At 36.2% G+C, this 14,080-nt stretch overlaps 2 protein-coding genes across 11 annotated transcripts in view; one reads left to right on the top strand and one right to left on the bottom strand.

Moving 5' to 3' along the window:
• dclk1b (doublecortin-like kinase 1b) overlaps positions 1-7,670 on the top strand; it is a 49,663-nt gene extending 41,993 nt beyond the window's left edge. For 4 of the 6 annotated variants that reach the window (XM_041046671.1, XM_041046670.1, XM_041046669.1 and 1 more), the window contains exons 8-15: positions 3,793-3,912; positions 4,075-4,221; positions 4,900-5,033; positions 5,203-5,280; positions 5,446-5,542; positions 5,688-5,768; positions 5,899-6,012; positions 7,464-7,670. In XM_041046671.1, coding sequence (XP_040902605.1) covers positions 3,793-3,912; positions 4,075-4,221; positions 4,900-5,033; positions 5,203-5,280; positions 5,446-5,542; positions 5,688-5,768; positions 5,899-6,012; positions 7,464-7,670 — 978 coding nt within the window. Of the gene's footprint in view, positions 1-3,792; positions 3,913-4,074; positions 4,222-4,899; positions 5,034-5,202; positions 5,281-5,445; positions 5,543-5,687; positions 5,769-5,898; positions 6,013-6,816; positions 6,895-7,463 lie in introns of all 6 variants that reach the window. The other 2 variants (XM_041046673.1, XM_041046672.1) reach the window with 2 other exon arrangements.
• A 2,556-nt stretch (positions 7,671-10,226) lies between these two features.
• Positions 10,227-14,080, bottom strand: part of nbeab (neurobeachin b) — a 181,204-nt gene continuing 177,350 nt past the window's right edge. For all 5 annotated transcript variants that reach the window (XM_041046640.1, XM_041046639.1, XM_041046641.1 and 2 more), the window contains 2 exons: positions 13,404-13,555; positions 10,227-11,798 (listed from right to left, as the gene is read on the bottom strand). In XM_041046640.1, the coding sequence (XP_040902574.1) occupies positions 11,708-11,798; positions 13,404-13,555 (243 nt within the window). In that variant the 3' untranslated portion in view covers positions 10,227-11,707. The remainder of the gene's footprint in view (positions 11,799-13,403; positions 13,556-14,080) is intronic.

The following is a 14,080-nucleotide window of genomic DNA, read 5'->3' as shown; positions in this document are numbered from 1 at the left end:
CTCCAAAAGTCATAAAAAACGTCATAGTATAGTAAGGCGTCAAAATCGGACAAAAAAAGTCCAAAAAAATTTTGACCTCCAAAAGTCATAAAAAACGTCATAGTATAGTAAGGCGTCAAAATCGGACGAAAAAAGTCAAAAAAAATTTTGACCTCCAAAAGTCATAAAAAACGTCATAGTATAGTAAGGCGTCAAAATCGGACGAAAAAAGTCAAAAAAAATTTTGACCTCCAAAAGTCATAAAAAACGTCATAGTATAGTAAGGCGTCAAAATCGGACAAAAAAAGTCAAAAAAAATTTTGACCTCCAAAAGTCATAAAAAACGTCATAGTATAGTAAGGCGTCAAAATCGGACAAAAAAAGTCAAAAAAAATTTTGACCTCCAAAAGTCATAAAAAACGTCATAGTATAGTAAGGCGTCAAAATCGGACAAAAAAAGTCAAAATTTTTTTTGACCTCAAAATGTCATAAAAAACGTCATAGTATAGTAAGGCGTCAAAATCGGACAAAAAAAGTCAAAAAAATTTTTGACCTCCAAAAGTCATAAAAAACGTCATAGTATAGTAAGGCGTCAAAATCGGGCAAAAAAAGTCAAAAAAAATTTTGACCTCCAAAAGTCATAAAAAACGTCATAGTATAGTAAGGCGTCAAAATCGGACAAAAAAAGTCAACATTTTTTTTGACCTCAAAATGTCATAAAAAACGTCATAGTATAGTAAGGCGTCAAAATCGGACAAAAAAAGTCAAAAAATTTTTTTGACCTCAAAATGTCATAAAAAACGTCATAGTATAGTAAGGCGTCAAAATCGGACAAAAAAAGTCAAAAATTTTTTTTGACCTCAAAATGTCATAAAAAACGTCATAGTATAGTAAGGCGTCCAAATCGGACAAAAAAAGTCAAAAAAAATTTTGACCTCCAAAAGTCATAAAAAACGTCATAGTATAGTAAGGCGTCAAAATCGGACGAAAAAAGTCAAAAAAAATTTTGACCTCCAAAAGTCATAAAAAACGTCATAGTATAGTAAGGCGTCCAAATCGGACGAAAAAAGTCAAAAAAAATTTTGACCTCCAAAAGTCATAAAAAACGTCATAGTATAGTAAGGCGTCAAAATCGGACGAAAAAAGTCAAAAAAAATTTTGACCTCCAAAAGTCATAAAAAACGTCATAGTATAGTAAGGCGTCAAAATCGGACAAAAAAGTCAAATTTTTTTTTGACCCCCAAAAGTCATAAAAAACGTCATAGTATAGTAAGGCGTCAAAATCGGACAAAAAAAGTCAAAAAAAATTTTGACCTCCAAAAGTCATAAAAAACGTCATAGTATAGTAAGGCGTCAAAATCGGACAAAAAAAGTCAAATTTTTTTTTGACCTCCAAAAGTCATAAAAAACGTCATAGTATAGTAAGGCGTCAAAATCGGGCAAAAAAAGTCAAAAAAAATTTTGACCTCCAAAAGTCATAAAAAACGTCATAGTATAGTAAGGCGTCAAAATCGGACAAAAAAAGTCAACATTTTTTTTGACCTCAAAATGTCATAAAAAACGTCATAGTATAGTAAGGCGTCAAAATCGGACAAAAAAAGTCAAAAAATTTTTTTGACCTCAAAATGTCATAAAAAACGTCATAGTATAGTAAGGCGTCAAAATCGGACAAAAAAAGTCAAAAATTTTTTTTGACCTCAAAATGTCATAAAAAACGTCATAGTATAGTAAGGCGTCCAAATCGGACAAAAAAAGTCAAAAAAAATTTTGACCTCCAAAAGTCATAAAAAACGTCATAGTATAGTAAGGCGTCAAAATCGGACGAAAAAAGTCAAAAAAAATTTTGACCTCCAAAAGTCATAAAAAACGTCATAGTATAGTAAGGCGTCCAAATCGGACAAAAAAAGTCAAAAAAAATTTTGACCTCCAAAAGTCATAAAAAACGTCATAGTATAGTAAGGCGTCAAAATCGGACGAAAAAAGTCCAAAAAAATTTTGACCTCCAAAAGTCATAAAAAACGTCATAGTATAGTAAGGCGTCAAAATCGGACAAAAAAGTCAAATTTTTTTTTGACCCCCAAAAGTCATAAAAAACGTCATAGTATAGTAAGGCGTCAAAATCGGACAAAAAAAGTCAAAAAAAATTTTGACCTCCAAAAGTCATAAAAAACGTCATAGTATAGTAAGGCGTCAAAATCGGACAAAAAAAGTCAAATTTTTTTTTGACCTCCAAAAGTCATAAAAAATGTCATAGTATAGTAAGGCGTCAAAATCGGACAAAAAAAGTCAAATTTTTTTTTGACCTCCAAAAGTCATAAAAAACGTCATAGTATAGTAAGGCGTCAAAATCGGACAAAAAAAGTCAAATTTTTTTTTGACCTCAAAATGTCATAAAAAACGTCATAGTATAGTAAGGCGTCAAAATCGGACAAAAAAAGTCAAAAAAATTTTTGACCTCCAAAAGTCATAAAAAACGTCATAGTATAGTAAGGCGTCAAAATCGGACAAAAAAAGTCAAAAAAAATTTTGACCTCCAAAAGTCATAAAAAACGTCATAGTATAGTAAGGCGTCAAAATCGGACAAAAAAAGTCCAATTTTTTTTTGACCTCCAAAAGTCATAAAAAACGTCATAGTATAGTAAGGCGTCAAAATCGGACAAAAAAAGTCAAATTTTTTTTTGATCTTCAAAAGTCACAAAAAACGTCATAGTATAGTAAGGCGTCAAAATCGGACGAAAAAAGTCAAAAAAAAATTTGACCTCCAAAAGTCATAAAAAACGTCATAGTATAGTAAGGCGTCAAAATCGGACAAAAAAAGTCAAATTTTTTTTTGACCTCCAAAAGTCATAAAAAACGTCATAGTATAGTAAGGCGTCAAAATCGGACAAAAAAAGTCAAAAAAAATTTTGACCTCGAAAAGTCATAAAAAACGTCATAGTATAGTAAGGCGTCAAAATCGGACAAAAAAAGTCAAAATTTTTTTTGACCTCAAAATGTCATAAAAAACGTCATAGTATAGTAAGGCGTCAAAATCGGACAAAAAAAGTCCAAAAAAATTTTGACCTCCAAAAGTCATAAAAAACGTCATAGTATAGTAAGGCGTCAAAATCGGTGAAAAAAAGTCAACATATTTTTTTTACCTCAAAATGTCATAAAAAAAGGTCATAGTATAGTAAGGCGTCAAAATCGGCCAAAAAAAGTCAAAAAAATTTTTGACCTCAATATGTCATAAAAAACGTCGTACTTTAATAAGGGGTCAATATCGGTGAAGAAAAGTCAAAATTTTTTTTGACCTCAAAATGTCATAAAAAACATCATACTATAGTAAGGCGTCAAAATCGGTCAAAAAAAGTCACAATTTTTTTTGACCTCAAAATGTCATAAAAAACGTCATACTATAGTAAGGCTTCAAAATGTCATAAAAACTGTCATCTTATAGCATGCCTTCACAATATGAAAAAAAAAAAGTCATAGTATACTAAGGCATCAAAATGTCATATAAAACGTCATAGTATAGTAAGGCTTCAAAATGTGAAACAAACATGGTAGCATAGTAAGGCTTCAAAATGTGAAAAAAAATCATAGTATTCAGTATATAGTGACTTTTTTTTATGACATTCTGAAGCCTTACTATACGATTACTTTTTTTTCATTTTTGGAACCTTACTATACTATGACTGTTTTTATAACATTTTGAAATCTTATTATACTATGACCCACCCTGACATTGCAATAATATCTATGTGTATAACTTCTTTCCACTGTACAGTATTTAGAGATTTTTCCTTTGATTAAATTTTCTTTTTTACCCAGGAGCACATGATCCAGAATGAAGTGTCAATCCTTCGACGTGTGAAACATCCCAACATCGTACTTTTAATTGAAGAAATGGACACCCTGAGTGATCTTTATCTTGTGATCGAGTTGGTTAAGGTACTATACACTGGTTGATTCTTTCAAAGAAATTCAAAGCTGACATGCAAAACCTATATTTTAGGGCTTATTGTGACATATTTTGTTAGCTGCATCAGCCCTTTAAAATAGCTGTACACTAGCAACTGGTACGCTTTCACATCCCAAATACTCTTTCTCCAGGGGGGTGATCTCTTTGATGCAATCACCTCTTCTAACAAATACACAGAACGAGATGCCAGCTGTATGCTGTTCAATCTGGCAAGTGCCATCAAATACCTGCACAGTCTCAATATTGTTCACAGAGACATAAAACCCGAAAACCTGTTGGTAAGTATCACTCTGCAAAGTTTCTTCACTGGCACTGAGAGGAGCTTCACTCCTCAATAGTCCATGTACTCAATTAATCTGCTTGCCTGTTCCCAGTGTCACTTTTCACTGAATTTCATATGTACAAGCTTGCATTTAAAGCTAACTACATTAAGGCTCGAAACGTATATAGGATAAATAAATGAAATTATGAAATAAAATTACTACAATACACAGCTCCGATGTTTTTATCATTATCTCACTGTGGTCAGTTGGCACTCATGTTTTTAACACATCCCACCTGTGAAGTATGACCTAAATCTAAGTTTTCTATTAGCTCTGACATGTAGTTTTCAAAGCAGAAGACAAAATATTTCTGAACTGAATGAATACAATACATATATTCACAACAGCAAAAGAAGAAGCTCAGACTAAAACATGATGCCTTTCTCACAGTGAACTCACAACTACAGTTTTTGTTTATTTCTCTTTGTTATATAATACATTCAATAATAATGATGATTTAAGGAAAAATATACATTTAATTGAGTTGCTGTCTTTTTTCTTTCTATCTCAAATGAATTTGAATGATATTCTTCTTTTGTATTTAGTGTTAATTTTTATTGTCACATCAAGCTCATTAATAGAATCTTTACCCCAGCAAGGAATGTTTTTTGGTGACCCTGCTCTTTCACACAGGTCTATGAGCACAACGATGGTAGTAAATCTCTGAAACTAGGTGACTTTGGCTTGGCTACCGTTGTCAACGGGCCCCTCTATGCTGTGTGTGGCACACCCACCTACGTAGCACCAGAAATCGTGGCTGAGACAGGGTAAGTCAGAGGAGTTACATCATCTGAGACATGACTATTGTGACATTTGTGGTGAAAGAACAATGATCAGAATCACAATCAAAAACTGCTACAATAATTCGTGTGAGCTATTGCTACTTGCAGATTTGTTTAATCCCTCTGATACCTGATATCTGCCCTTCAATTACAGATATGGCCTCAAGGTTGACATTTGGGCAGCTGGTATCATCACTTACATACTGCTGTGTGGCTTTCCTCCATTCCGTGGGTATGTGCTCCTGCCTCAGGAGACTTACTTAGTATGACATTTTAACCATATCAACCTTTAATTTGTTTAAATAACATTAAAGGACCCATAGTATGTTGTCCCATTATAGACCATTAAGTTTAACCTATTTTGAACTTCATATAAAACTTGTTTTGGTTTCTACAGCAGTGGTGAGGATCAGGAGGCTCTCTTTGAACTGATTATGAGGTGCCAGCTTGAATTCCCTGCACCATACTGGGACAATGTGTCTGATACTGCCAAGGTTTGTGTCTTGAAGTGCTCTCCTCATCTGCCATCTTTTTGCTCAAAGCGAGACACCAGAATCTGTCAGTTGTCTGTTGCTGTGGTGTCTCAGACTACATTATTAAAATTTTGTACTAGTGACTCTCTAATATGCATTTCTTTAGGCTCTGATCACTGGGATGCTGCAGTTAGAGGTGGATCAGAGATACACGGCTGTACAGGTGCTCGATCACCCCTGGGTCAATGTAAGTTTAGCATTTTGAAGTCTGTCATTTCAGCAGAATCACCTGTGTACATTCTAGTACAGCTAAGAAGCAATCTAAAGTGTGATACAGCAGGTAAAGTTGCTGAAGCGTTGTTCTTTGTATTTTCCAGGATGATGGTGTGTCAGAGAATGAGCACCAGCTGCCTGTGGCTGGAAAGATCAAGAAGCACTTCAACACCAGGCCAAAGCTCAACAGCACCACAGCAGGAGTGTCAGTCATTACAGTAAGCACTGATCTGCACTCATCCACATGCTGACACTGCATGCAGTTCTGCATCAGAATTAAACATTAAATTCTTGCTTTAGCAATGATGCTTTGGATGTCATTCAAAACTGAAAAACCTGTAGTTTTGAATTTTGAACCACAGCATTCATCATATGCACTTGCTTAGTTCCTGATGTGTGCAAAAATTTTCTATCATTATTTTTGGATTTCATTAAAATTCCTTTGTTGTTGTTGTTGCAAGTTGAAGCTTGCATTATCTGCTTTAGGAAGGCAGCAAACTAATTAATTATCGACCTCTTTGTTTTGTATGTCTTTGTGTTTTTTTTTTTTTTATAATTTTATAAATTGGCAACTTCCCTGCTATATACACATCATTTCATCCAACTGCTTCTTGCTACGTGGTCTTCCTGTGTGCGCTCTGGCCTCTCATCCTCTTTTAGATGGACTGTCAGCACTGTTGTTAGGAGATCTTATAAATAACAGTTGGCCTACAATGACTAGGTTTTGGTAAATGTGATTTTCTGAATAGTTTCAAAGCTGAGTTTGATTTGTACAATCGGCAGAAAGATAAATAATTTATTCAGGTAAGCCCAGTGTTCAGTTGTCAGTAGCCAAATGGAGATATTTCTTACATTTTACAGAACATCCGTTGATAGTGACATGACATTTCTTTTCCAGGTTCTTTTTCCTTATCATACTAGTAGTTATAACATAAATGTAGAGTTGTGTACCTTAATGCTTATCAGGTTAGTGATTCTTTGAGTTCAAGGTGATCAACTGTGTTGCACTCGTATCTCTCTGCTAACCTGGACCAGGACTTTACCATCCAGAGGTCAGGGTCTTTGGACCACAACCAGCATCCAGGATTGTACTGGATAAGGTATGACAAAGCATAGTGCTAATATACAGTGCTTCCATGGCAAAGTGCTGGCAGTCTCCATTTCCCATCTCCCCAAAGGGTTCAACCCATTGCCCCTTAATGGAGCCATTTAAATTCCTTGTCCTAATTTACTTCATTCAATTCATCACTTTATCATGGTACTTCATCTCACTAGTGCTGTGGCTGTTTCTTCTCGCCTGGTTGTGTAGTTTATGTTGCTATTTACTTTATCTGCTCAGAAAAGTTATGCATCCCAATGCTAAATGCATTTGAAGGTTCATGTTGCCTATTGAGCAACTGGATTTTGTTTCACAAACTGAACACATTATTTGATGTAAGAAGTGCTGTCACAGACAAATACGTCATGCACCTGACATTGGCAGACCCTAACCTCTTGTTTGTACTTCGCTGAAGTACAAACAAGAGGATGCAGTTTTTCAGTTACATTTCATGCTCACACTGGCTCATCTAAATTTTTCCACGTGCCTGTGAGGTACGAGTGGATGCCGCTCCTCATCCTTGTGGTTTTGTGGAGAGCCCTAACAGTTGCTGCTGTCACCCTCTCTCAGACCACGCCACTTGATAAGGAGAAGCAAGTTTTCCGACGAAGACGCCACCAGGATGTGAAGTCCACTCCCAACCTCCCACACAGTATCGGTGCCGGCGCCTCCCACAGTGCCAACCTTGGCCTCTCCCCCACTGACATCACCTCTGAGTCTGAAGACTATTCCCCAGGTTCGGCTGACACTGTCCGTTCGCCCATCTCTCCATTCTAACAGCCTTTCAGAGGCCATAGCACTGTCCACCCCTCCATGGAGGAGCAGGAGAGAGTGGAGTGCTAAACGGAAAAACCCAACACTGGGTTCGGTCTGCTGACTTGGACATTCACAGACTGCATATTTACCTGTACCTATTTTATTTTTTCCCTGTCATGGTACATTTATTTTAATTACAAAATACATTCATTAGATTAAGGGGCAGTTCGTCTTTGGATCAAAGAATACACCTAAAGAGCATGCAACAATCTGTAATAAATTTTCCCATTTCTTTTGAAAAAGCCACCAAGCTGTTTTAAGCCTTATTTCTACATGGCAAGCACTGGTTCATTGTAGTACTCTAGAGCCCTCTACTGGTTCATATTGTATACTGCAGGAAAGACGGCCTGCTTCACGAGGCACTTAGCTTTTTAATGGATGGAGTAATTGCAAAACATTGAAATGTTAAATTACATTATTTTATGACGCGTTTAGAAACAGGATTGCTTGTTTAACAACAACTCTCTCAATACAACACTGATAGCAACAGTCTGTACTGTTGCTATCAGTCTATACAACATCTAGATTACTTTGCTGTGGTACTTAAGGTTCTGGTGCATAAACCATAGATACTGTTAACAGAACTTAAGAAACTGAAAAGATATGCTGCTATATTGTACCATAAGCATTATCTGTACTGGACAGATTTTTTTGTGTACGAGAAATATGGTCCTGCCACTCAGTAGCTTGCCTCTTAGAGAATTAAGGGCACTAATGTTTGACTGTTGATGGTCCAGCTTACCTGTGTGCTTGAGGATGATTATTTAAGCAGTAGTTTTGTTACGTGTCTGTGAGAGTGTGGTTGTAATTCGGTGGTGGTACTGATGAATCTCAGTGCTATGTAGTTGGTAGTAAGTGCATGTGTAAAACCTTGCCTTGGTACATGTGGATTTAAGTGCAATTAGGTGTACTGCCCAATGAGCACAGTATCAAATTTGTCCTTTGCAATGCTGGAATATGTGAGAATGGATCTATTTCTGGTATTATTGGTATCCAACTGACACATTTCTCTATCAGAGGGGGCAATTAGCTCTTTTGCAACATGGATTTTTTTTTTCACACTCTTAAATAAGAAACACGTTAATTGTTGTTAAATAGCAGTGCTTCCAGTAAAATCCATTATTTTAATATTTGTTCATTCAGTCAGTACTTTTGTTGAAATTTAAAAAAAACCCCAAAAAAACAGATCAAGATCAACATGACTGAGACGTCTCTAAACTGTATGTACTGGATGTCCTCTGACCACTTCATACATTGGTTCACCAGAGACCAAATATTCATAGATGCGAATGTCCCCTTCCTTTCATCAGAGACTGTAACCTGCATGTCTGCTAATATGCATCCGAAATCAGTTGTTCTGGTCTTTTACTATTCGATATACGCCTGTCAGATATCAAACCATTTCTATTGTCATTGTACATGCTGTCTTGGTGAATGCAGTTCAGTTAAGGCAGACTATAGACATACCACAGCTGAGTTAAGACTTGTATATACGTATTTTAACAGAATTTTCACTCCATTGATTTTGTTGTTAAAGGGCTTCTAAGTTTTTGATTGAAGTGGGTGAATCAAAAAGCACAAAGAAAGCGAGCTGTGATTGTGACTTTTTGGGAATGTATTGGCTTTCAAGATACTGTTTTTCATCATCTGAAAGACATGTAATGTTTATATACAGTTTGACAAAATGCTACTCAAAGACAACTGGGAATGTCAGTGTTATGCAGAAGCAGATAGAGAATGTGAATGCTGTATTATAGTCATCCATATTCCATTAATGTAAGAACATTATAAAACCTGAATGAGGAAAAACCAGTAATACCCTTCAGTTCATGATAAAATAACTGTTACCGTTAAAAAGTAAACTTCCAACAATGTACTCTGCAAAGAAACCAAACCTGGAAATAAAAAAGATTTAATTAACCTGAGTCAGCTTATCTCAGTGGCTAACTGTTCTTGCAAGACAACTTGCTGCAGATTAACAATTCCAGACAGCAGATGGCAGTATAACCAAACACTGTGCATAAGTTCAGTGAAGTTCCACCTTTAGTTACTCATTTATGGTATTAATTCACTGAGATATAGTCATACCTACGTCACATTGGGAAAGCATTAAAAAATGCATGAATATTTTAGAGGCAGTTTATAAGTAAAACCTCAACAATAAATACCCCTGAAATTCATATATTTTTTCACTTTTATTAAAAACAAAAAAATGATAGCAGTTCAATCTAGTTATTAATTTTGATATAATCACATAATCTTATCTTAACGTATCCTACCGCTTCCAAAACATATGCAAAAACAATTTGAAATACAAATCAAAACATATATTAAAATGTTAGATAAAATCAAAATGCACTGCTTAATGCCAAGATATTAACAAAATGATTTTTTTTTTGTCTAAGAAGTGTAAATTCATTAATTAAAATGATTTCACAGGAAAGCAAAATAAACCCAATGCCTTCAGTAGCTCTTAGCATGCAAAACTTCAGCTTTGGGTCGGGTGGTGTCTTGTAAAACAGAATGCAAACTCAAAACCATTTGCATATTTTTGTTCATTTTAAATTGTCAGCTCACAGCGACCGACTTCTCATTTCAGCAATTAAATGCAGACCCGATTTCTTTCATATCACCAAAAATAGACCACAGTCACTTTAGGAACTCTTGCCTGTTCATCATCAGATCATTTATTGTCACACAGCTGAAAACCTTTTCAGCAACTAAGTCATAATATTGCTTACCAATGCATGGTGTTGCAGCATGAACTTCTGTTCATGATTTCACAGATTTTAAATGGATGAGCAAACATTTTGAGCAAAGAAAGGCTGAACTGAACTGAACTGTGAGATGCGCAGATTACTGTTTGCAATTGTAGAATGTCTTAAAAATGACACTGCCTTTTTACAAAATGTCTTACAGCTTTACCACAAACACGTTAACAGTCATGAGAAACTGTCCAACAAATCTAGTATTTAATCATCTGGATATGTTTTTAGGAGAAACTGAAACAAAAAAGATTGATAACCGCTGTTGCAAATGTCCCACTTGAATCACTGTAAAATCTTGGTGAGTATTTTTAATTCTTTACCATAAATAAACAAAATAGTCCTCAATTTAACGCAAGTATGGAAATATCCAATATCCTTTCTGCTGACATCATAATCAAAAACAAATACTTCACAAAGGACTAAGATCACACTGAATTCGACTTTTCTTCCATATAGACATTCAAACACAACAGATTAACAATGAACATTGTCTCTTTACATACATTTGACCACTGTTAATAACAATGAGCAAACAATGGCCATATACATGTATTACTAACCAACTAATATCTGAAGTGTGATGAAGACATTTTGAACATTTATATGTGATTCACATGACTAAAATGTTGGTAACATGGTGGCTAGTCTAACAGCATTTATATCTTTATCTCAACCTTTACAGGGAAGAAACACTTTACACTGTCCATATTTACAGGTTAACTTTTTTTTCCCTAGAAAAGTGTTCCGAGATATGTATCTGTCATACAAATGTTGTATAAATGTTCATAACAGAGGATTCGTTTTGTTTTGCACTTTCACAGTTTGAAACAGGCGCTTAAAAGCTTACATTAAGTTTGGTTTAAACCTAACCTGTGTAATTTTGTTAACTTAAGTTTATCTCAGTCTCTCATTGTCCAGAACAGCAGACCTGCTCGACTAAGTTGGGGAAATGCTTCAGCTGGTGCTCAGGTAAGACATGAAAACCAATAGAAAATGTGTTGAGCTTGTTTGGCAACAGACAAATGGTAACAAGTTCACCTGAACAAGAGGCCAGATGAATGCATGTAAGCATACCTTGTTCTTTATTAGCGACACCATGCTGATTTTCTCTGGCCCACTGGATCTCCTTCATGCTCTGTGGGTCTTCTGCAGCACAGTTTGGTCACTGGGTGGTAGGTCTTCTTCCTCTTAACCCTCCGCACTTGCCTTCTGCTGTGTGGATCTGTCTCATCAGTACCTGTTTTGATGCTCGTAGTGCCACCGGTTGAAATCAATATTGAATGCCACGATACTGCCAGAGGCCATGCCCGTGATCAAAGTCCTGAGGAGCAGCAGAACCATGAAAAGGTAACATTAAGTCCCAATTTCAGAAAAATGTAAAAAAACAAAACAAAACAAAACAAAACAAAACAAAAAAAAAAAAAACACTAATGCACTAAAAAGTAAGATTATTTTCCTGTATGTGAACATTTTCTTAAAATGTCCATCGTGGTGAATTAAATGATCACAGTAGGTCATCGGGGCTGTGACAGTAAATTACAGGGTTTCACTGACAACTGAAGTAGACTACTGAGTCTCTCCCTGTGTCTTTCTGCAACCCCTTGCCCTTGTGTCCATGGCTGGCTGGTATGTAGGAAAAGCAGCTGATTTCACAGGGTCGTCTTATAGTGCTACACCCCAAGGGCTTAAATGCTCAAGCACAATGAACAGAGCTGTGACAGAATGCCCCTCTGTCAATGGTGTTACAGAGCATGGCTCACTTGAGTTACCTAATGTCAATCTATTGAAGAAAGAGACTATAGCTGAATTAAGGGGTTCTTAAAATGTTTAATTTAAGTGATTTGTTAAGTGATGATGGAAGAAATGTTAAAAGAAAATAGCATGGAGTCCTTAAATTCATATTTTTAGTCCCTAATATGATTACTATTGTCATGCTTAGTTTACACTAAAATTAAATGAAAATCCGCTGACAAACTTCTTCCCCTATCTGTATATCCTCCGCTTACCTTAACAGGTTGTGCACTTAGTCATGGTGCAGAGTTTAGTTTATTTGTCTAAGAACTAGGCCTTTGTTTTGGGCTGCAGGGTGATTTGGCTGGTGGCTGTGAAGTGCGGCCTGACTGTTCAGACTTTCTAACCTCTCTTGACTGCCAGGGTCACATGATGACGTCAGGCTTATAGCCCCAGAGCGAACACTGTCGCCTCTGCGCCGCCATCCAGGCACCCATTATGACTCCTGACGAATCTTTCAGAATGCAAACATTGAGGAAAAACATGCTGCTGACCTGCCGATAGGCTTGTGCCGTACACATGTGTACTTGCTATTGTCTATTTATCCAAAATAAGTGCATTTGCAGAAGATACCCTCATAATTTTTTGTCTCTATGGCAACTGCAGGAAAGGGATGGTGGATATTCCACTAACTAAAATATACACTGACAACCATGAAACACAGGCAACGCCAGGCTTTTTACCTCAACCTACACAATCAGTACAGAACCGAAGACATGTGGGAACATTTAAATGTGCATGCACACAAAGATACACAGATTCACATAGAAGCCCACGTATGCATGCAGTCAACGCAAGCATGTAAACACACAAGCCCAAACAATGATTCTGCAAAGGAAATAGAGCCATAGAGTATCATAGACTAAAACGTACAAACCATTTGGACATGTCTAGCAGTTTGTTTTAATTTCAGATGTTCAAAAGTCTTAGTTTGCTTCTCTTTATCCCTTATCGGAAAAGGAGGTATAGATAATGTCTATTACCTGGATTGACCTCATCAGGGGTCCTTGTTAAATCAGTAAGTGTAACTGTATATGGTAAGTGGGAGACATTTCATCAAGATGGCTCTTTGTATAAGCTGACTCTCTCCTGTGGCTTACCATACCGTTACTACCACACAACTGCCCGCTCTGACCTTTGATCATGTGATAGATCCATGGCTCGGATGCCAGCGTCGCAGCCTGGGTAGATATAGAGCTGTTTGAAGTCACACGCCTGCCACACCTCCACCACACCGTTGTCCCCACCTGTCACCAGATTGTGGCCATCGCTGCTCAGGAGAATTGCCTACAGGAGAGAGACAGTATCAACATGTCACTTCCAACTTAACTTCTATTGTCTGTTCTAGGGAAAGTTTTCTTTCTGCACCATGTAGAAGTTGTTATTTAATGAGAAATGGTTATGTACACAATTGGATGACCAACATTTGTTATGGTAAAGAATGACAAGCAGTCGCAAAGTGCAATTAAAGTTTTGGATAAACTGAAGACTGATTATTGTATTATTTTTACTATAATTAATATAATAAATGATATTTATGCAATTATTTTGTGTTTATATCTCACACTGGACACCTTAACTTTCTCCTGCAGAGATGTTTTAGACTGTATACTATGATCCAGGCCATGTAAAGAACTTGATCCATAAACACACAGTGTGAGATTGCTGTTACTGAATCCCGTCCTGGCTTTTTTTGACAACATTGTGCATCTTTATTTATTTTATTTGTTTACTTGTCTATCCAATATGTAAATCAAGGCTCATGTACTGCCCACTATTTCAATCTTTTAAGTATTTAAGACTTCAGACGAA

Source organism: Toxotes jaculatrix, chromosome 9 (genome assembly GCF_017976425.1).
Source record: "Toxotes jaculatrix isolate fToxJac2 chromosome 9, fToxJac2.pri, whole genome shotgun sequence".
Lineage (NCBI taxonomy): Eukaryota > Metazoa > Chordata > Actinopteri > Toxotidae > Toxotes > Toxotes jaculatrix.
The sequence above is the reverse complement of the archived record's forward strand: the minus strand, read 5'-3'. Positions and strand labels throughout refer to the sequence as shown.